The 23,273-nt window shown below is 43.8% G+C and overlaps 2 protein-coding genes across 7 annotated transcripts in view; both read left to right on the plus strand.

Annotated features, from left to right (window-relative positions):
• LOC118392563 (signal peptide, CUB and EGF-like domain-containing protein 1) overlaps positions 1 to 8,398 on the plus strand; it is a 139,904-nt gene extending 131,506 nt beyond the window's left edge. For 3 of the 5 annotated variants that reach the window (XM_052460200.1, XM_052460202.1, XM_052460203.1), the window contains 10 exons: positions 134 to 250; positions 539 to 715; positions 1,372 to 1,566; positions 2,334 to 2,495; positions 2,901 to 3,068; positions 3,220 to 3,381; positions 4,012 to 4,209; positions 4,427 to 4,579; positions 4,771 to 4,850; positions 5,180 to 8,398. In XM_052460200.1, coding sequence (XP_052316160.1) covers positions 134 to 250; positions 539 to 715; positions 1,372 to 1,566; positions 2,334 to 2,495; positions 2,901 to 3,068; positions 3,220 to 3,381; positions 4,012 to 4,209; positions 4,427 to 4,579; positions 4,771 to 4,850; positions 5,180 to 5,332 — 1,565 coding nt within the window. In that variant the 3' untranslated portion in view covers positions 5,333 to 8,398. The remainder of the gene's footprint in view (positions 1 to 133; positions 251 to 538; positions 716 to 1,371; positions 1,567 to 2,333; positions 2,496 to 2,900; positions 3,069 to 3,219; positions 3,382 to 4,011; positions 4,210 to 4,426; positions 4,580 to 4,770; positions 4,851 to 5,179) is intronic. The other 2 variants (XM_052460201.1, XM_052460204.1) reach the window with 1 other exon arrangement.
• A 1,418-nt stretch (positions 8,399 to 9,816) lies between these two features.
• LOC118392370 (metallophosphoesterase domain-containing protein 1) overlaps positions 9,817 to 23,273 on the plus strand; it is a 43,390-nt gene continuing 29,933 nt past the window's right edge. For both annotated transcript variants that reach the window (XR_008062879.1, XM_052460205.1), the window contains exons 1-3: positions 9,817 to 10,079; positions 13,625 to 14,094; positions 14,766 to 14,947. Coding sequence is in view for 1 of the 2 variants with exons in the window: in XM_052460205.1 (XP_052316165.1) it covers positions 13,922 to 14,094; positions 14,766 to 14,947 (355 nt within the window). In the remaining variant the exon portion in view is untranslated. The remainder of the gene's footprint in view (positions 10,080 to 13,624; positions 14,095 to 14,765; positions 14,948 to 23,273) is intronic.

Here is a 23,273-nt window from a genome sequence, read left to right on the forward strand (position 1 = left end):
ATTAAGGGCCCGGAGTTGGTCAGGTCAGGTGATCAGGATAAAACTCCTGGCCCTAATTATGATGTTATTCGTAGGATGTCAAAAGGTTATCCATTAGTGTATATTTGTGTCTTTCTCCTTTATGTAAATGAAGATACGTTACCCCCGCCCATCAAGCAGAAGGCCCGCTTCAAGGTCAAAGATGCCAAGTGTCACCTGAGACCCAGAAACAAGGAAAAACACAGAGAGACGTCCAAGCCGAGTCTGCAAGGTAAATCCTGCTACTCCTAAATGACTGTACAAACTGTACTGTATAGCACAGGCTACTCCTAACTTAGAGTGTACAGCATCAGGTAATACAGACTGAACTAAGACTAAGAAGGTATACATGATGCAAGATACTGTAGCTGTAATATAAACGACAGTTAGATGTGTCCTGAGCTGTGCCCTTACACCTGACATAACTACGAAACAATCAATACTAAACCATGCACGACAGCATCCTATCAACTTTCTCTCCTTATCTTCTTCCTCATCATCCTCCCCCTCTTCTTCTCAGGGGGTCCGCTCCCGTGTACTGAAGACTGCCAGGTGACCTTTGTCAATCTGAAGTGTGACTCGTCCAAGAAGCGGCGGCGTGGACGCAAGTCCCCTTCCAAAGAGGTTTCCCACATCACAGCTGAGTTTGAGATGGAGATGAAGGAAGCCTCAGGTCAGTGTGACTGTGCAACTTCAGGTCAGTGTGTGTCTGTGTGTGTGTGTGTTGATTGAATATATGCCACATGTTAGACTCATGTAACCTGTTGGTGTATATGGGTGTGAGTAATGTGAGTTTTCTGTTATATGGAGTGTGCGTGCTTGTATATTCCTCTCCCCAGCCTCGTGTAACGTGGACTCTGTGTGTGTGTGTGTGTGTGTGTGTGTGTGTGTGTGTGTGTGTGTGTGTGTGTGTACTGACTGTGTGTATTCCACTCCCCAGCCTCGTGTAACGTGGACTCTGTGCATTTGTTGTTTGTGTGTGTGTGTGTGTGTGTGTGTGTGTGTGTGTGTGTGTGTGTGTGTGTGTGTGTGTGTGTGTGTGTGTGTGTGTGTGTGTGTATGTACTGACTGTGTGTATTCCACTCCCCAGCCTCGTGTAACGTGGACTCTGTGCATTTGTTGTGCGTGTGCGTGTGCGTGTGTGTGTGTGTGTGTGTGTGTGTGTGTGTGTGTGTGTGTGTGTGTGTGTGTGTGTGTGTGTGTGTGTGTGTGTGTGTGTGTGTGTGTGTGTGTGTATGTACTGACTGTGTGTATTCCACTCCCCAGCCTCGTGTAACGTGGACTCTGTGCATTTGTTGTGCGTGTGCGTGTGTGTGTGTGTGTGTGTACTGACTGTGTATATCCACGCCCCAGACTCGTGTAACGTGGAGTGTGTGAGGGAGCGTATGAAGCAGAGGTTACAGAGTGCCATGCGGACCCTGAGGAAGTCCATCAACAAGCAGCAGTTCTATATCCAGTTCTCTGGTACCGAGTACGAGGTGGCCCAGAAACCTGCACTGCACGTTGAGCAATGCAGCACCGGACAGGTCTTACGGGACGGCAAGTGTGGTGAGCATCCTGTGCAAGGCATCCTGGGATATGGAGTTGTTGTAGCTTACTATTCCAAATACAGGTAACTGCCAAAATAAAGAAAAACACTTGAGTAAATTAGGGATACAAAGTATAGTGAAAGCCGGTGCAGTTCCTGAGCAGTTCCTAAACAATGCTTAAGGTCATGTATAAAAATGCTGGGCAGGCCCAATTGGCCATTAATTTTGTCTACCATGGCAATGCCCCATCCATAGGGGATGAGTGGTCACTGAATGGTTTAATGAGCATGACGACGATGTAAACCGCATGCCAAGACGCCGGCAATTGGAAAAACCAAAAAAGTAGATTGTGCGGATTTACAGGCACATTGAACCAGGTCGCGCACCGTAGTTTAAGAACTCTGTGGGTAGTGCTAAAAAGAATGACGTCATACCTGAATTCCTCCATCTTTATGCACCTTCATTGAACACTTAAGAGAGATTCTGGAGCGGTGCCTTGAGACAGCGTTTTCCAACACCATCAACAAAACACCAAATTCTGTCATTTCTCATGGAAGAACGGTGTCACATCTCTCCAATAGAGTTCCAGACACTTGTAGAATCTATGACAAGATGCATTGAAGCAGTTCTGGCTCGTGGCGGCCCAACGCCCTATTAAGACACTTTATTTTGGGGTTTCCTTTACTTTGGCCTAGACATCACAGCTGCAGTTTGATGCGGTGTATGTGGGATATACCATACCATGATATGCTAAACATGTCTCTCTCGTCTCTCTCCCTGTCTCAGTGAGCTGTGGTGTGGGGACGTACTATAGTGGAGACCATGATCAGTGTGTCGTGTGTCCCCCTGGTACATACCAGGACACAATGGGCCAGCTGTCCTGTGAACCCTGCCCCAGCACCGAGGGACAGGGCATCGCCGGGGCCAAGAACGTCTCCCAGTGCGGAGGTGTGTGTGTGTGTGTGTGTGTGTGTGTTCGTCTTATGTTTGCTGTAGTTTGGCTCCACCCTGTGGTTGTTTAACAACACTCCAGTTCTTTTGGAGACCATATTTCATGGCATTTCCCACGTTGTCCTCTAGATAGCAGCAAAGACCAGGATTCTATGACTTGATCAACCTGGCTAGCTCAGTCGGTAGAGCATGAGACTCTTAATCTCAGCGTCGTGGGTTCGAGCCCCACATTTTGGCGTTGTCTTTTGATTCAGAAGGGATTTCAAAACCTCACCAGCGGTACTCCGGAACTGACTCCATCTCATTAGACATTGGAGTTCTACTTCCAACATTATAGGTCAGTTTCAAGAGATGTACATTATAGAGACTTGTTAAACCTCTTCCTCTCTCCACCTCTCCCAGGCCAGTGTCCGGCTGGTCAGTATTCGTCAGATGGGTTCCGTCCCTGTAACCCCTGTCCCCTGGGCTCCTTCCAGCCGGAGCCTGGCCGTGTACTCTGCTTCTCCTGTGGAGGGGGCCTCATGACCAAGTACGAGGGCTCTGTCGCCTTCAGGGACTGTGAGGCCAAAGGTAACACACAGAGAGAGAGAGAGAGAGAGAGAGAGAGAGAGAGAGAGAGAGAGAGAGAGAGAGAGAGAGAGAATGAGAGAGAGAGAATGTGTGTGTGTGTGTGTGTGTGTATTACTCTCATGTTTGTGTCTGTGTGTGTTTCTCTCCGTAGTCCACTGTGCTCCTGGACACCACTACAACTCCAGTAACCACCGCTGTATCCGCTGCCCAGCCGGTACCTACCAGTCAGAGTTTGGACAGAACTACTGCATCACCTGCCCTGGCAACACCACCACCGACTTTGACGGAGCCACTAACGTCTCTCACTGCAAGAGTAAGGCCAGTCTCACATTAGTTCCTTAGGGCAGGCAATTATTTTACTGTTGCACATGGTTAGAGGACTGATTTAAGCGTGACATCTCGTTAGACCATAGCCCACAAATGACAAGTTGTCTTGGTGTGACACCTGCTAAAATATTTCAGTTTCCTCTGTGTACTCTTAAGCCAGGAATTCCCAAACTTTTTCACTCAGGGTCTTCCTTCCAGCATTTGGGAACATCCCGCGCACGTGCCACGTCTATTTCTATGGGCACAGGCACTGTTCATGACAAACTGTTCACACCTCTCTTGCAGGTTTAAAGTTTATTTCCTGCAATTCTACACATTTTGTCAAGAAAATGTTGCAGTTTTTAAGCAAATTTTCTTGCAATCCTATACATTTTGCCATGTCTAATGTGTATTCATGTGATATTTGAGTGACAAAAAATATTACAACAATATCTATGGACTAAAAAACCTAAATATAAAAACAGTAGCTGACATGGGCTTGATCTGGACCTCACCCCACAGTTTGGGAACCACTGCTCTAAGCTATAAACGTGTTCCTTGTTGCTAAATTAGTTAAATTCAAAGCCATGGTCTCCAGTGCACCCTGACTCATCCAAGTCTCTTCTCCCTGTCTTAGACCAGGTGTGTGGAGGTGAGCTGGGGGACTTTACAGGCTTTATTGAGTCTCCTAACTACCCCGGGGACTACCCGTCCAATGTAGACTGTATCTGGACCATCAACCCCCCTCACAAGAGACGCATCCTCATCGTGGTGCCTGAGATCTTCCTCCCCATCGAAGACGAGTGTGGAGACGTGCTCGTCATGAGGAAGAGTGGTACGCACAACCAGGAAGTCATCGTTACTGTGCCAGCCAATTAGACAGCGTGATATTTAATTTCATCAGCTAGCCAGCCAATTTGATTATTACATTATTGTAGTTAGTCTATCTTGCTATTTTAATATTCATCAAGTATTATTTCAGCTGATTCCAAACTCTTGGTTGGTCCATCTGTCTGTCAATTACATTTTGCCCCTTCCTCTTCTTCCCTTAGCCCTGCCCACCTCCATCACCACCTATGAGACATGTCAGACGTACGAGCGACCAATCGCCTTCACCTCCCGCTCACGCAAGCTCTGGATCCAATTCAAGTCCAATGAGGGCAACAGCGGCAAGGGCTTCCAAGTCCCTTATGTCACCTACGATGGTCAGTCTGCTGTAGCTTCTACACTTCTAAGCTGCTCAGACTCCCTAACATTCACACATGCCTTATTAAGTCAACTATAATGTACAGTGTGTTTGATGGTGGAATATTAGTACACTTTGAGTGAAAAGGCGGCAGGCGGCAGCCAGCTGAATGATGTAACGATGTTTTTCATCCTGTCTGTTGTTTTGTAGAGGACTACCAGCAGCTGATAGAGGACATTGTCCGGGACGGCAGACTCTACGCATCAGAGAATCACCAAGAGATACTGAAAGTAAGCAACTCTCCATTATGTCTAATTACTGTATATTATATTTTGTAATTAATAGATACTACTGTACAGTGTACAGTATATTATCTCGGGGCCTATCGGGTAGCCTAGTGGTTAGAGTGTTGGGCCAGTAACCGAGCTGGCAAGGTAAAAATCTGTCGTTCTGCCCCTGAACTAGGAAGTTAACCCACTCTTCCCCGGTAGGCCATCATTGTAAATAAGAATCTGTTCTTAACTAACTTGTCTAGTTAAATAAAGGTAAAAGAAAAATCTTCACTGATAACACCCTCCGTCTGTCTCTCTGTCTCTCCCTCCCCCTCTCCTCCCTGCAGGATAAAAAACTGATCAAAGCCCTGTTTGATGTTCTGGCTCACCCCCAGAACTACTTCAGGTACACGGCACAGGAGTCCAAAGACATGTTCCCCCGCTCGTTCATCAAGCTGCTGCGCTCCAAAGTCACACGGTTCCTACGGCCGTACAAATAAACTGCCACGCCCCCTGTTTGTTACCCAGACTCATACCCCTTATGCTCATCCAACGTCCCCTTTCCACCATCTACTCCTCCCTCCTCTTCACCTACGTCCTTACCCCTTATGCTTATCCAACGTCCCCTTTCCACCATCTACTCCTCCCTCCTCTTCACCTACGTCCTTACCCCTGTCAACATCCTCATATGTCTTCTACTCCCCCACGTCTATACCCCTACATCTCTCCTACAACCCAACCCGCCGATCTATCCCTCTCTTCTACACCCCCTCTACACTGAAACACTTCTTCCTACACCCCTATACTTCTCTTACACCCCCAACCCTACCAGGAGTTCCTCGTGCTCGCTATCCCAGCATTCCCTGCACAGGAACAGAGAACCGTCTCCTTTTTGTCTGCAGTCCTCATTTCCAGCTTTTCCCCTGTACTTCTGTTTTGTTTTGTTTTGTTTTTGTGTTGTTGTTGTTGTTTTGGTTATATTTATATGTGTTAGAACTTGCAGAAGCCCACAACATGGATGTTTGATATATATGTACGTATACAGACATGTTGGCTACAAGTAAAATGTATGTGTATGTATGTACGTATGTATATTTGTGTTTGTGTGAGCATATACGTATGTGCACGTAGATGGTGTGCGAGAGTGACGTCACACGCAGGTACTTTGATGTATCTTTACTTTGTTATTTTGAAAGGCCTCTGGCGTGCACACAACAACAAAAAAACGATTGGTGCACTTAAATCATATTTTACATCCACATTTTCACATGGGAAATCGTTTCGAAAGACACTTCTAATTTCAGCATCCCAGACCGTTCCACCTCAAGCTGAGTACAGTGGACGAATGAGTTTGATTTTCAAAAAAAAAGTCGCTTTTTAATTTTATTTTGAAAGATATATAACATGATGAAAAAAACTACCTGCAAGTAACAGACGTTGCTATAGAGAGAAATGTGTGTGATGTAACTCATATTTGGAACTTTAATTGCACTTGAATTTTATATTGTGAACTGTAGAAAAAAAAATCTAAGTTACATTATTCCTTATGTTTTGTGTTGTATAGAAATTTTTCACCTTGGTTGTAGCAAAAGAGAGAGACAAAAAGATGTCCCCTTTTGTTCTCACAACAAAAAAAAACAGCATTCAATATCTTTAGACAGACACCGTCAAATCCACCCATTTGGCCTGAAAAGCAGTATTGCCAGTAAGTAATCATTTAAAGGGAAATGTCCTTAACGACCCACTACTATTTTAGTTGTGTGTGTGCTCCCATCTCCTAACTCTGCCTCATCCCTTTAAGACCCTCCTGACTAGCTGCCAGAGGAAAGGGGTGTTTTAATGATGGCACTAAGTGCACACTCAAAACCACCTGCTTTTTACGAGTGTCCACTCTCAATCTGTCCTATTTGGACTTCTCCCAGTTTCTGTATGTCATCAACCTGGACTGTTGATTTAATATCTATAACACATCTGTTAGTTTGTTTATATTTCTGCACAATGCAAGTGGAGAAAATATGTATTGTATGATGATGAGACTGTTGATTTGGAGGTGAATGTAGTAGCAGAGAGACAGAGGTCTGTTTGAAAGTATTGTGATGTCTATGAGAGTATCTGTATGTACATAGCACTTGCAACTGTAACCATAACCCAGAAAGAGCCCAAACTGACCTCAAGTAGTAAAACGTTCTGACAAAATATTACTTTCATCGTTCTCCCCCTTGTAACACTCTCCCAGCAGAGTCTGTCTAAGCAATAAGGCCCGAGGGGGTGTGGTATATGGCCAATATACCACGGCTAAGGTCTGTTCTCTGCACGACGCAACGCAGAGTGACTGGACACAGCCCTTAACAGTGGTATATTGGCAATATACCACAAACCCCCAAGGTGCCTTATTGCCATTATAAACTGGTTACCAATGTAATTACAGCAGTAGAAATAGATGTTTTGTCATACCCGTGGCCAATCAGCATTCAGGGCTCGAACCACCCAGTTTATAAACAGTACATCTATTACACACCTATTAAACTGCTAATACTCCACTACTACACGGTTATAAACAACTTAAATTCTTTGTGCTGGGCACAAGAATGATAAGCATAATTATCTGGCTTGTATCTTCTTACCTAGAGGCCATATACTGAAGGCCACTGATATGGGAACAGATATAGTCACTCATTCATAAATTCTGCATTGTGCCCTAGCACTGATCCAGGACCTGTTCAGCCCAGTCTAATTGTGACCCCCACTGTTGTGTGTAGAGCAGTTTCTTCTGATGAGGTGTCAGTGTTCTGTTTGACAGAATCTCTACACAAGGACATTACAAAAATCTCTCAAATCAGAATGATAGCTTGGCCCATGTAGGGTTGTATCAGAAAATGTTACTGGTCTTCAAATCAAAGCTCATTGGAGGAGGTGGTCCGGGGGAGGGACCTTGCAACCTCTCCTCCAATGAGCTTTGAGTGGATTTGAGCTAACAAGGGTGGAGGAAGAATGGATTTGACAGCTAATAATGTTTTCAGATGCAACCAAGGTGTTTGTCCACTCAGTCCACTCAAAATGGTTGCCGCCTGCAGAGGTGTAGCTAATGTTGGTACGGTGCGCCCACTTCCTGTTGAGGGATGTTTTGGGCGTTTAGTGTGTTTGATGATGATGATGAAAATTGGTATGAAATGCAAAACCATGTATGACTGACTTTTCCGGAGAATGTATTCTATTGTGTGTGTGTGTGTGTGTGTGTGTGTGTGTGTGTGTGTGTGTGTGTGTGTGTGTGTGTGTGCGCGTGTGTGAGACAGTGTGATAAAGAAAGAGTGCATGTTCTGTGTATGTGTGTGAGAGAATGAGACAGCGTGTGTCCGTGTGTGAGTAGCTTGTGAGATCGAGGTGGAGAAAGAGAGATACTGTATGTAGGTACTTTAGTCCATTTTATAGAGGGATAATTTTTACGTTTGTGTTAGTCGGTTGTACCCAAGGAGAGAAACTGTATCACAGTGTTTTGCCATTGTTTGGTCCATGAAAATCCAGTAAAGAACCAATTCAAATAAAACAGTAGCAGAAGAACAACTCCACCATGCTCTGTGATCTTCCCTTGTTTAAATGTTACTTGTTACACTTTACTTTGCCCTTTTCTATATTATCTAGCATCTTTTGTCTCCATGGGTGACTGCAGGGCACCTTACACACACTGAAATATGTAGCTGACAGTGCCTATATTGCCCTTATTTAAAAATGAGGATAACGGTTCTGAGGATATAGACAACACATAACCCAAAGTGCAAATTGACACCGAGTCAAAGTTAATTTTCTTGTAAGATATTTATTTTATTTTTCCTTTGGTCTTGAGCACATAAATGCAGTATTCAATTATCCTACTCTGCACCTTTATTCTATAAATCTGCATCTATTGGAATAACCTATTGGAGGCTGTGTAAGAAGTCTGAATTCACATCACAGCCAAGTTAGCATTTTGGTTTCTTACATTAGCTGCAGCATTAAATGAATCTGACAGCCAAATCTGGTAATTTCTTTTGAACTTTACAGGACTTTATCAATGCTGAGAATCTCCAGGCAAATGAGAGAGTGGTAAATGTGTAGATTAGGTCTTATCTTCATGCCTCTCCTCTTTTCTTACAATATTTATTTTTCAGCACCGGCATCCATTTTTTATGTTCATTGTGTATGAATGAATTAAAGTCAGAGTTTAGATTGAGGACATCTAGTTTGTTGTTCATTGACTTCAGCTTCTTATTTTAAATAATGTTTTCAAGAGTAGTTGAGTTTAGTAATAGGCCCTAGTCTTCAAAGGCAACTTATGTTTAACCAGACGGTGTCGCATTTGCACAAATTATAAAGACATCAGCTATGCCTACTCAATAACTATTCTATGTCCACATTTGCAACATAATAATTCTTATAAATTGTAGGTGTACTTTTGGAGCCATTCCTATTTGTAAAACGGTCAATGTAGGTTAAGGAGAATACATTTTCATATAATTGTTTTGCAACTGTAATCTGTTGAAAATAATTAAAAGTTCCCCTGAAGCCAAGGTCAGTTGGGTTGCAGACATCCATCATGACACCTTGCATTATTTTCAGTCAATGTATTTGATTTATTCCAGAACTAGTACAACCGATTCAAATAGCCTAATGATTAGTTGACCGGGTGTGCTTGTACTACAATACATACAAATTTGTGGGACTGGTTTGGGGTAAACTAATCCAGAAGAGGTTAGAGAAATACAGGGCTATGGTAAGGATGAAACTAGACCAAATGTGAGAATATAAAGTAAAATGTATGTAATCGTTGGTTCTACATTGATCTTAATGAAATGCAGTTTAATTCTGCATCTGTGATAGATGGACATGATAGAAAAACAGAGACGAATCTCTGATATTGTACAGCTCAAACTGTCTGTCAGACATGAATTGATTCGTGCTCAGACCTCCCCTCCCCTTTGCACATTTTCATTGAGCTGTTCATCCAACAGAAGGCTCCAGAACATATCAGGGAGAGGCGGGAAGACACAGAGCTCGAGCACATTCAGCACAAGAGGCGGGAGATGAAGTGTTTCCACGAGAGCCAAAGCGCAAACCAGGTGCACCACGCGCTGCACTTTCAAACAGACCAGCGCAACTCGCTAGCTGCTCCCTCTCCGCTGTCCGCTCCTCCATCAGACCCACGGGACTTCACTGGTTCATTCCTAACCTGACAGGCTCAGCTCATCGGACCGGGAGACCGGGCGAACGCAGGTAGGTTAGATGCCGCGGTGGCTGCTTGCATGCAAATTGGTGTTGCCTATGTTTTGCATAGCAGGCTACAGGATTAGTATGATGACAATCCGAAATAGAGATTCTTGATTTCGATTCTATTCTAATGTGTATTTTTTATATCGGAAATGTTTTTTTTTTTTACTTCACGTAGCCTAAAGTCTAGTAAATCTAGTCCAAGATGGTGATTTTGGACAATGCCACTCTCCTCTCTGGGTTAGCTTGACCACCGGATTGTTTTCATGATGTACAGTGCCTTCAGGAAGTATTCACACCCCTTGACTTTTTCCACATTTTGTTGTGTTACAGCCTGAGTTTAAAATTGATTAAATATAGATTTTGTTGGTACTGGCCTACACACAATACCCCATAATGTCAACGTGGAATTATGTTTTTACAAATGAATAAAAAATGAAAAGCTGAAACGTCTTAAGTCAATAAGCATTCAACTCCTTTGTTATGGCAAGCCTAAATACATTTAGGAGTAAATTATCTTAACAAGTCACATAATATTGTTGAATGACTACATCATCTCTGTATTCCACACATACAATTAATTATATGTAAGGTCCCTCAGTAGAGTAGTGAATTTCAAACACAGATTCAACCACAAAGACCAGGGAGGTTTTCCAATGCCTCTCAAAGATGGGCACCTATCAGTAGATGGGTAAAAAAAAGACATTGCATATATATACCTGAGAATGCTGAAGTTATTAATTACACTTTGGATGGTGTATCAATACACCCAGTGACAACAAAGATACAGGCATCCTTCCTAACAAACTCAGTTACCGGAGAGGAAGGAAACTGCTCTGGGAGTTCTACTATGAGGCCAATGGTGACTTTAAAACAGTTACAGAGTTGAATGGCTGTGATAGGAGAAAACTCAGGATGGCTCAACAACATTGTAGTTACTCCACAATACTAACCTAATTGACAGAGTGAAAAGACGGAAGCCTGTACAGAATAAACATATTCCAAAACATGCATCCTGTTTGCAACATGGCAATAAAGTAATACTGAAAAAATGTGGCAAAGCAATTAACTTTTTGTATGAATACAACGTGTTATGTTTGGAGAAAATCCAATACAACACATTACTGAGTACCACTCTCCATATTTTCAAGCGTAGTGGTGGCTGCATCATCTTATGAGTATGATTGTAAATCGTTAAGGACAGGAGTTTTTCAGGATAAAAAATAAACGTAATGGAGCTTATTAAGAATACAGTGAATGTTCCTGAGTTGCCGAGTTACAGTTTTGACTTAAATCTACATGAAAATCTATTGCAAGGCCTGAAAATGGTTGTCTAGCAATGATCAACAACCAATTTGACAGAGCTTGAAGAATTTTGAAAATAATAATGGGCAAATGTTGTACAATCCAGGTGTGGAAAGCTCTTAGAGACTTACCCAGAAAGACTCAGCTGTGATCACTGCCAAAGTGGCTTCAACAAAGTATTGACTCAGGGGTGTGAATACTTATGTAAATATTTCTGATAGTTCTGTATTTCATTTTCAATAAATGTGGAAACATTTCTAAAAACATATTTTCACTTTGTGATTATGGGGTATTTGAATTCAGGCTGTAACACAACGAAATGTGGAATAAGTCAAGGGGTATGAATCATTTGTGAATGCAATGTATCACATTTCTCTCTGTTTGATGCTAGATCCAAATAGCAGAACCACAGTATGCTATATAGCCTATATTTATCTGGTCAATGCCATAATCAAGTTTCAGGACAGCTCTGCCAACAACCCCCAAGTGGTTGATGAGAGTTTACTTGGGGTCCTAACTACAACTAAATTGAATTCTAACACCCAAAAAAGCAATGTCTTGCGAATATACATTTTTAAGTTTATATTATTCACATTTAGAAAGACAAAGACAACTATTTAATCTCCATGCCTTTGTGTTTTGGTGACTATGCTCTTCTAAACTACACAAAATAGCCTTCTGAAGTAGGCTAACACCCAAGAATAAAGGCTTGACATTATATCTGATTTCATTGATTTGTTTGTAATTTAGTTTAGTAAGATTTAGTGAGATAACTGGACATAATTAAAATTAATGACGATTGTTGTGAAAACAAGAAACTAAAACCTTCATATAAATGCCTCAAATCAACTTGTTTATGCGAGATTACTTGGAATTACTTAATTGCCTTATTAATCAGATGTGAATTACTTTCCCAAATGTAGATTTTGTAATGTTTGTTCTCTTCATTTGACAGAGTGGTTCTCCTTTAATGCATGTGCCCCTCTCTCACTTTGTTAACATGGGACACGGGTGAATTCTGCCAATGCCTTGTCAAGTTCAAAGTGAGCCAGACATGCACACTCAGTGCTGTATGCTATAGCCCTGTAGGAATCAGTCATAGCCTGTCAACAAGACTTGTAGCCTAGACACACACACACACACACACACACACACACACACACACACACACACACACACACACACACGCACATACACAGTCCATTTTTACACAGCATAAAGAATCTAACCAACATACATGACTAATGGTGTGTGTCCGTACCAGGGCGTGGAATAGCCTACCAGTGAAACGAAGGAACATTGTCACACAATTTTATGGGACTGCTTCTCACAGTCGTTAAATCTGAGTGTGTCGTCTGTGCCGAAGAAGAGTGTGCATCAATCAATTCCGCCTCACGCCTATTCATTTATCAAACCGTCCCTCTTCACCATGTTCTCTGCTACATCTTTCTTCATCATGTAGACAAGGTCCTGTTCATGTTAATACGGCCCTGTCCCTTTGTTCCTAGTCCCAGTGTAATCCTCTTCTATTCTCACTGTGTACCATGCTCTCAGCATCTGCCAATGCACCCTTCTGCTCTCATTCACTCAGTGTGAGGACTTCTGGCACTGCCACACTCTCTCTCTCTCTCTCTCTCTCTCTCTCTCTCTCTCTCTCTCTCTCTCTCTCATACATACATACATACATACATACATACATACATACATACATACATACATACATACATACATACATACATACATACATACATACATACATACATACATACATACATACATACATACATACATACATACATACATACATACATACATACATACATACATACATACGTATGGACACACACAAGAGTATGCCTGTGTGAGTCATGGTGTTAAGTGTGTATAATTAGGAAATGGTGTGTGGCCGTTTTCACATGAATGACATGGCACACTGACATCATAGCAGCACAATCCAGGATAAATCCAGCTCCCCCACTCATCTCCAAATTATCACCCTCCTTCCTTACATCCCTCCCTCACCATCTTACAGGATCCGTATGAAATCCTACTAGAATCCCAGAAGCAGAGCTGTAATTTAAAGGCAGTAGTAAATGTGATATCTGCTTGACAGTGTAAAAGCCTTAGATGCTCTTAGGGGTTGGGTTATGTTGCTTTGGTGGATAGTGATTTATTTACAGTCTTAACTGCGCATTCCAGATTGGCGTTGTATTTCCACTCAGTGGTTCTGTTCTCTGTGTGTGCAGGAGTAGGGGGACACTGAGCCGGAGTTGGAGGGGGGACATGCTCACTCAGAAACCCAGCATAGTTTCTCCAAGGTGGGCCAAGCTGTGACAGAGGGCCTCTCTCTGGTGAGCCAATCCGCAACCCTGACCGCTCCAACAGGCCTCACTCCCAGTCCTAACTACTGTGTGTGCCAGGACCAGGCCACCTCCAGCCCAGGCCAGACCACGTCTACCCCAGGCCAGCCCAGAGTGGGTCAGCCCCAGCCCAACCCACCTCTTCCCCAGCCAAGTAGCGGCCCAGGCCCAGGCTCCAGAAGCATGGCCTTCACCCTGTCAGAGATCATGGCTGCACGGCGGCAGCAGCAGTCCCAGGCCCAGCGGGCGGCAGGCAGGGTGGCCGTGGAGGTGGATGAATACAGCACCAACCCCACCCAGGCCTTCACCTTCTACAACATCAACCAGGGACGCTTCCAGCCCCCGCACGTACACATGTAAATAGAACACATGCATGCAGGCAGGCAGAAGCACACCCCTGCGGATATACATAGGCATACACATAAGCTGGCATACAGATACACACTACATATGTTCAGACACCTGGTCTTTATGTCTCTATCTCTGTTCCCAAGCCCTCCTCTATTCCTCTATTCCTGTCTCTCCCCTTTCTCCCTCTTTCTTTTTCTTTGAGACCCATCCTTTCTGCATGCTGTTATTTGCTCTCTCATTCCATTTTTCTCTGTCTCTCTGTCCTTCTTTCGGTCTCTGTGTGAAGGTGGAGTGTTGAGGGCTTGCTGTATACCTGGAGGAGAGCTCACTAAAGTGGGCCACTGTTATTCACCAGCTCCCTTCTCCCTCTGGAGACTCTCTGGGGCTGCTGCACACTCACAGAAACTCCCACAGGACTCTCTCTGTCTGTGCTTTTCTTTCTTTTCCTTCGGCTTTGTTGTGGCCGACCTATCTGTTTTTTCCCTCTTTTCATTTCTCTCTTTTTTTCTCTCTTTTTGACTTTCTATAAGGGATGGTGATGGATAATGATCCAGACTACATTAACACTGCAACTCTGCTTCTTCACTTTGAGACTTCCCATTGTTTATCTGTCTTTCTCACGCTTTTCTCCATTCTCTTTTCTCTCTCTCTCTCCTTCGTTCTCTCTCGACTTTAGGGTGGACCCTCTGCCCCACGACACTCCCAAGCCGCCAGGTTACACCCGTTTTGTGTGTATCTCAGACACCCACTCCCGTACGGACGCCATTCAGATGCCCTATGGAGACGTGTTCATCCATGCTGGAGACTTCACAGAGCTGGGCCTGCCCTCTGAGGTCAAGAAGTTCAATGATTGGCTAGGTAAGACTGACCAATCACATTAAGCAACATCACACCAAATCAACGTTTTGTACTCTATTTCTTATTTCTTCAATTCAACAGATGTTTGTTTTTTGAAATGGTGCACAATTTATTTTAAAATGTGACAGATCCTATTTGAAAATGTTTTCTTCCTCATTTAGAAGTACATTTTTTGTCTGAAAGTCTCCTAATAACCCTATAAAAATGTGATATAAAATGGACTATTAAAGCTGTTCTATTTGACTGTAGCCCAGACTTGCTGTTGTAGTGAAAGGAGAAATGGACATTGAGAAGAGTTCAACAAGTGTTTTAGCTTACTCAAAATGCAGTGCCTCTAGTGAAAATATGTCTATTTTTTACCCACCAATTAAATTAGAAAATGTGTTTTTCACTCAACTTCAAAGAAAATAAGTCATGGATGGAGGGATACCTGATGAAAAATAAATAAAAAGAGGAAACAGAGAAGAGCAAAAGAAACTGTCCACACAGTTAATGTTCAGTACTTAGAACAGTAACATTATAGTTGGCACACGTCACTGTTACTGTCTTCATAAAACATGAACCCAACGGTAACTCTAAGAGATTTTGTAAGAACCATAACTTTAGAAATCCAGCCAGCGTGCTGCAGTGATTCCTATTTCCAGCGTCCCTTTGCGATGCGAGGAGAGGCGGTGAGAGCAAGAGGGATAAGGATGAAGCTCGAGGAGGGGGAGACGGGATGGCAGCTCAGCCCCCCCCCCCCCAAGGCTAGTCGACGGGGAACACGAGCTGAAAACCTGCTCGCCCGCGCCTCGACTGGCGGGAGAGACTGCTAGGAAGATAAAACCCACCAAACGCACCCGGCGTGCCTTATGAAGTCTCTCTCTTTTTCAATCTATACCCCATTCTCTCTTTTTCTCCTTTTCCTGTAGTTGTCTTTCACTCCTGCTCGTTCGTATAAATATTTATAATCTGTATTCTTCTCCTGTTCCTCTCTCTCTCTCTCTCACTCTCTCTCTCACTCACTCACTCACTCACTCACTCACTCACTCACTCACTCACTCACTCACCACTCACTCACTCACTCACTCAGAGAGGATGAATGTATAGCTCATGCTGCTTTGTGTTTGCAGCCTGGCTCCAGTGAGAGCTCAGCATTGGCCTCAGTATTAGGCGTTCTACTATCTGATGTACCTCGGTACAAAGCACACTGTAGGGAAACACTGTCATATGGCCAGGTGAACACACTCATTCTCTTCCTCTCTTCCTTTGTCTGAAAGTCTGTCTTCTCTTTCTTTCTTTCCTTCTGTCTTTTCTTTTGTCTGGTTCCCTCCCTTTTTCTTCTGTCCCTTCCTCTATCTCTCCCTCCCTTTATGAAGATACGGTCTCTCGTTTCTCTCTCTCTCTCTACTTGGCATCGTGGCAGCTCCCTCCGTTTCTTCTCTCAGTATTTTTAGCAGGAAGGCTCCTCCCGGTTCTTCTGGCAGGGGCTCAAGGCTTTGTCAGAGCTGGTGCACACTGCAGGAGATGAGGAGAAGAGGGGGGAGAGAGAGAGAGAGAGAGAGAGAGGAGGGGAGGGGAGAGGACTGTGGAAGAGAAAGAGGAAGATGAGGAGATAGAGTTGAACTTCATCCCATTGAAGGTCTATCTGTAGCTGGTTATCCTCAGCTTTGGTCCCTTGAGAACCAGAAGACAAATCTGGTTGTTTTAGTGAAAATGAATTCTGTGGATTCTAAGAAAGACCTGGTTTTGTGTTAGGGCATATAATCATGATATCTTAGGCATGGTGTCAGATTGACTGGAGAAGGATATAGGAGGAAGAGATGGCGAGAGGAGAGAAAAGGGAGAGAGTAGGTAGACAGAGTGGGTACACAGCACCACTTCAGTACAATTCTATCCAATAACGCTCTCTTTGATCAGCTTCCGTGCCTCTCATACAGTGTCCTCTCACACACACTACTGCTGCTAACACTTCACGGCCCATTGGGAATCAATGCAGGTTAGAACAATTACACAGAAGACGCCAACCGTATGATGAACCTGTACTATGCATTAAGTCAGGGGAGGCGTTGCAGTGCGTGTGTGCACATTGTCCCTGTGTGTCTATATGAGAAAGAGAAGGTGCTGCTTTAGATTTCAGTGGCGTCTTCATTCATCACGTGATGGTGGAGGGTCGCGGAGCGGGGCCTGTATCCAGTAGTAGATGTGCTCTGTGCTGCCTCCTGCTCTCCATCGCTGGTTAAATATGGATCTCATTGTGCTTCTGGGTCCAACAGGGGTCAAGAGTGGAGCTGCTTTCATTCTTAACTTGCTGCTCTATATACTCCTCTTTTCTCTCTCACTTCTCTTTATTCCCCTGTCCATTCCTTTCTTCCCCTCTCTTTTGCTCTTTCACTCTTATTTCATTTTCCTTGTCTCTATCTCTCCCTTGGTCTTTTACTCTCTGTATTTGCATATCCCTGTCTCTCTTCCCATCTCTTTCCCTGTCTCTCTCCCTGTCTGTCTCTCTCCCGGTTTCTCTCCCTGTCTGTCTCTCTGTCTGTCTGTCTCTCAGGTTTGTAGAGTTCAGAGACACCTGTGTCTAGGGTACTACTCATTATTTAGCGCCTGTTCCTCTCTGCTCCCTTTTTCTCCTGAATAATAGATGTTTGACTCCTATGATGCTATTGCCGTGTAGGCACCTTGGGAGCACGGTGTGTGTTGGTGTACATACTATGTCCACTCCATGACCCCCCCCCCCCTCAACCCAACCCTCTCCTTAGCTCACTAATAGAAAAGACAATCATAAACATTTCATGAGTGCTGTCTTTCTCTCCACATGCTGCTCTCTCTACATGATACAATGGTTGGTTTGGTTCAGCATGTTAACCTGTCTCTCGCTCGTCGCACCTTGATCCATCAGTGGGGAGGAGGAGACAGTGCAGCTCTTGTTCTTTCTATGTCCAGGGGGTTGGTGTACAGAGCTAGTGTTGGGGCATACACTAACAATACAATACGTTGGAGGACCTAGGTTTAGTGTAGTCAACAGGTGGAGGGACTGTCTAGGTAATTACTTGTTGGGGCAGGTGAAAATGGCTGTGTGGAAGTCCAGGAAGCAACAGATGCAGGGGGTGGGGTGTACGGAGCCCAGAGCTATGTTGCTGGTGCTGACACTGGCACATGCCTACGGTAACCTGGTGAACCGCATAGGGGAGTTGCAGAGGTGTGGATGAGGATGGGGGCTTGGTTCTATCTTTTTACAGTGGCAAGAAAATGTATGTGAACCCTTTGGAAATACCTGGACTTCTGCATAAATTAGTCATACAATTTGATCTGATCTTCATCTAGGTCACACCAATAGACAAACACAGTCTGCTTAAACTAATAACACACAAACAATTACATGTTTAAATGTCTTTATTGAACACACCGTGTAAACATTCACAGTGCAGGGTGGGAAAAGTATGTGAACCCTTGGATTTCATAACTGGTTGACCCTACATTGGCAGCAATAACCTCAGTCAAATGTTTTCTGTAGTTGCTGATCAGACCTGCACAACGATCAGGAGGAATTTTGGACCATTCCTCTTTACAAAACTGTTTCAGTTCAGCAATATTCTTGGGATGGCTGGTGTGAAGTGTTATCTTGAGGTCATGCCACAGCATCTTAATCGGGTTGTGGTCAGGACCTTGACTGGGCCACTCCAGAAGGCATATTTTTTTTCTGTTGAAGCCATTCTGTTGTTGATTTACTTCTGTGTTTTGGGTCGTTGTCATGTTGCATCAACCAACGTTTGTTGAGCTTCAATTGGTGGACAGACAGCCTTCTCCTGCAAAATGTCTTGATAATCTTGGGTATTAATTTTTTCCGGCGATGATAGCAAGCTGTCCAGGCGCAGCAAAGCAAAGCATGATGCTTCCTCCTCCATACTTTACAGTTGTGATGAGGTTTTGATGTTGGTGTGCTGAACCTTTTTTTCTCCAAACACACATAGTCTTGTTTGTGTCTTCCAAACTCAACTGTAGTTTCATCTGTCCACAAAATATTTTGCCAGTAGCGCTGTGGAACATCCAGGTGCTCTTTTGCGAACTTCAGATGTGCAGCAATGTTTTTTTGGGACAGCAGTGGCTTCTTCCGTGGTGTCCTCCAATGAACACCATTCTTGTTTAGTGTTTTATGTATCGTAGACTCGTCAACGGAGATAGCATGTTCCAGAGATTCCTGTAAGTCTTTAGCTAACACTAGGATTCTTCTTAAACTCATTGAGCATTCAGTGCTGTGCTCTTGCAGTCATCTTTGCAGGACGGCCACTTCTAGGGAGAGTATCAACAGTGCTGAACTTTCTCCATTTATAGACTATTTGTCTTACCATGGACTGATGAACATCAAGGCTTTCAGACATACTTTTGTAACCCTTTCCAGCTTAATCTTAGGTCTTCTCTTCTGAGATCTCTTTTGTTCGAGGCAAAGTTCACATCTGGTAATGCTTCTTGTGAATAGCAAACTCTAATTTTGTGAGTGACAAGAAATAGACAAGAAAAATACAATCATTTGTGTGTTATTACCGTCATATCGGTGCCGACTGTAAAGTTTGGTGGGGGAGGGATAATGGTCTGAGGCTGTTTTTCATGGTTCATGCTAGGCCCCTTAGTTCCAGTGAAGGGGAATCTTGATGCTACAGCATACAATGACATTCTAGACAATTCTTTGCTTCCAACTTTGTGGCAAAAGTTTGGGGAAGGCCCTTTCCTGTTTCAGCATGACAATGCCCTCGTGCACAAAGCCAGGTCCATACAGAAATGGTTTGTCGAGAGCGGTATGTAAGAACTTGACTGACCTGCACAGAGCCCTGACCTCAACCACATCGAGCACATTTGGGATTAATTGGAACGCCGACTGCGAGCCAGGCCTAATCGCCCAACATCAGTGCCCGACCTCACTAATGTTCTTGTGGCTGAACGGAAGCAAGTCCCCGCAGCAATGTTCCAACATCGAGTGCAAAGCCTTCCCAGAAGAGTGAAGGCTGTTATAGCAGCAAAGGGTGACCAACTCCATATTAATGCCCATGATTTTGGAATGAGATGTTCAATGAGCAGGTGTCCACATACTTTTGGTCATGTAGTGTAGCTAGTTGGGGTAACCACATATCAAAGTCATAGTAAGTATATTTTTCTTCAATGAAGTAGCTATCAGCAAGGTCAGAGCTAGTATGAAAAAAGGTTTGAGTGTTAGTTCACTAAAGTATTTTTAAAATTATTTTTTCTCTTCTCTTTCAAAGTCAAGCTCAGAACCAGCTGTTCGCCCTACACATATACAGTGGGGCAAAAACGTATTTAGTCAGCCACCAATTGTGCAAGTTCTCCCACTTAAAAAGATGAGAGAGGCCTATAATTGTCATCAGAGGTACACTTCCACTATGACAGACAAAATGAGAGAAAAAAATCCAGAAAATCACATTGTAGGATTTCTTATGAATTTATTTGCAAATTATGGTGGAAAATAAGTATTTGGTCAATAACAAAAGTTTATCTCAATACTTTGTTATATACCCTTTGTTGGCAATGACAGAGGTCAAACATTTTCTGTAAGTCTTCATAAGGTTTTCACACACTGTTGCTGGTATTTTGGCCCATTCCTCCATGCAGATCTCCTCTAGAGCAGTGATGTTTTGGGGCTGTTGCTGGGCAACACGGACTTTCAACTCCCTCCAAAGATTTTCTATGGGGTTGAGATCTGGAGACTGGCTAGGCCACTCCAGGACCTTGAAATGCTTCTTACGAAGCCACTCCTTCGTTGCCCGGGCGGTGTGTTTGGGATCATTGTCATGCTGAAAGACCCAGCCACGTTTCATCTTCAATGCCCTTGCTGATTGAAGGAGGTTTTCACTTAAAATCTCACGATACATGGCCCCATTCATTCTTTCCTTTACACGGATCAGTCGTCCTGGTCACTTTGCAGAAAAACAGCCCCAAAGCATGATGTTTCCACCCCCATGCTTCACAGTAGGTATGGTGTTCTTTGGATGCAACTCAGAATTCTTTGTCCTCCAAACATGACGAGTTGAGTTTTTACCAAAAAGTTATATTTTGGTTTCATCTGACCATATGACATTCTCCCAATCTTCTTCTGGATCATCCAATTGCTCTCAAGCAAACTTCAGACGGACATGTACTGGCTTAAGCAGGGGGACACGTCTGGCACTGCAGGATTTGAGTCCCTGGCGGCGTAGTGTGTTACTGATGGTAGGCTTTGTTACTTTGGTCCCAACTCTCTGCAGGTCATTCACTAGGTCCCCCCGTGTGGTTCTGGGATTTTTGCTCACCGTTCTTGTGATAATTTTGACCCTACGGGGTGAGATATTGCGTGGAGCCCCAGATCGAGGGAGATTATCAGTGGTCTTGTATGTCTTCCATTTCCTAATAATTGCTCCCGCAGTTGATTTCAGGCCTCTCTCATCTTTTTAAGTGGGAGAACTTGCACAATTGGTGGCTGACTAAATACTTTTTTGCCCCACTGTACATAATGTCCCACTGGTCACAGATGTCATTACAACGTCTATTCCACGTTGGTTCAACATAATGCATGTCCAGTAACTCTGCCTCTGGCTGTATTCTGACTCATCAACCTTTTCAGTGGTTGACTATTGATGTGACATTGTGACGAAGAACAGGACAGGCTGCTCTTTTGATGCTTTGTCTTCTGTATGTGCTAGGCTTTGTATGGAAACGGAACAGCAAGAGAGAAAGGGACTGAAACGAGAGATAGATAAAGAGAGAGTGAAACGAGAGATAGACAAAGAGAGAGAGAGTGAAACGAGAGATAGATAAAGAGAGAGAGTGAAACGAGAGATAGATAAAGTGAGAGAGTGAGAGGAAAGACAGAGACCTCCTACTAGGCCGGAGATGGTGAGGTGTTACCGTCTGTTGGATTTGCGTTTAGGTTGTGAGTGCAAAGGAAATGTGTGTGAGTGATTACAGGAATGTACTGTGTGAGGGCAGAGTGTGTTGCTTGCTTAGTCGCTTGTGTTTTTGTGTGCGTGTTTTTGTCGATTATGTATGTGACACGGGTGTGTGGGTGGTGTTTAAACAGGAAATTAGGAGAGTGTGTCTGCTTCATGGCTTCATGTTCAGGTGGGAGGGATTAGACACACACACACACACACACACACACACACACACACACACACACACACACACACACACACACACACACACACACACACTGAATGGGCATTGTAATGCAAATCCAGGTTTAGTCTCAACATGTCTTTTTTCTTATCAACAGAAGTTATTGCTTCTGTAGACAGACCAATGTTACTAGGCTATTATGGCATAGAATGACTTGATTGAATGTACAGGAGACATTATAGTAAGTACTAGTAGATACACATTCTGTTATGTCCATGGGCAGCTAGAACAAATTGGGCTTGCAGACAAACACATGTACACACACACACAGACACACAGAGACACACACACAAAGGGCAGTAAATCCCCCTCGACATGCCATGGATTTGGGCAAAACAGGGATTTTCTTCTTCAAAGGGCAAGGACCACCCATCGGAACACCGGAACAATGGTGGCGGGAGCGCCGGAAGCTTCACACACAGACACACAGACTAACCGCCCTCTTCGGCTTCTAGGATATTGAGGATTTGGGGGTTATTGTAAAGGCCAGTATAGAGCACATTCCACTGTATCTAGTCAAGCACAGGTCCCTTCAGACAGCAGATCACTCCCCTTAACTAACCCTGTTAGCACTGGTCTGTAATAAACCACACACACACACACACTGGACAGTGAGGGAGGAAATGAGAGGGATAAAGGGAGGCTGAGGGATGGAGAGAGAGAGAGATGGAGAGGGAGGGAGGGAGGGAGGGATGGAGAGAGAGTGCCTCTGCAGTGTGTCTTTTGGGAGGAGAATGTAGTGCAGGGCTGCTTAGACAAGCTTTAGACTTATAAGTGTTGTGCATGTTTTCGGGTGTGTTTTACTGTGTGTGTACATGTGTTTTTATTTGATTACTTCTTTTGAACTGAAACACAGAGAAGGCTTGCTGCTTTGTGCGGGTGATTCACAGGGAAATTTAAACTATTTGTTGCTTGAAAGCGGCTTTTGAAATCTAAGACAAAAGCTGGGAAGAGATGGTTGCTAACAACAGCAGACAGTACTCCGCTGCCTGCATATTTGGATTAGTCTCTGCCTCTTTCTTTCTCTCTCTCACTCTCTCTCGTCTCTCTCTCACCTTCCTTTCTCTTTTCCAAAAGCATCGCGTTCGTCTTTCTCCATCTACTTTTGTGTTTGAGTGAATTATTGTGTCCAACGTGTGTGCTTTGGGTATGTGGGAGAAAGACTGTATTGTGGAATGGT

This window comes from Oncorhynchus keta, chromosome 13, assembly GCF_023373465.1.
Source record: "Oncorhynchus keta strain PuntledgeMale-10-30-2019 chromosome 13, Oket_V2, whole genome shotgun sequence".
In the NCBI taxonomy this organism is placed as follows: Eukaryota; Metazoa; Chordata; class Actinopteri; order Salmoniformes; family Salmonidae; genus Oncorhynchus; species Oncorhynchus keta.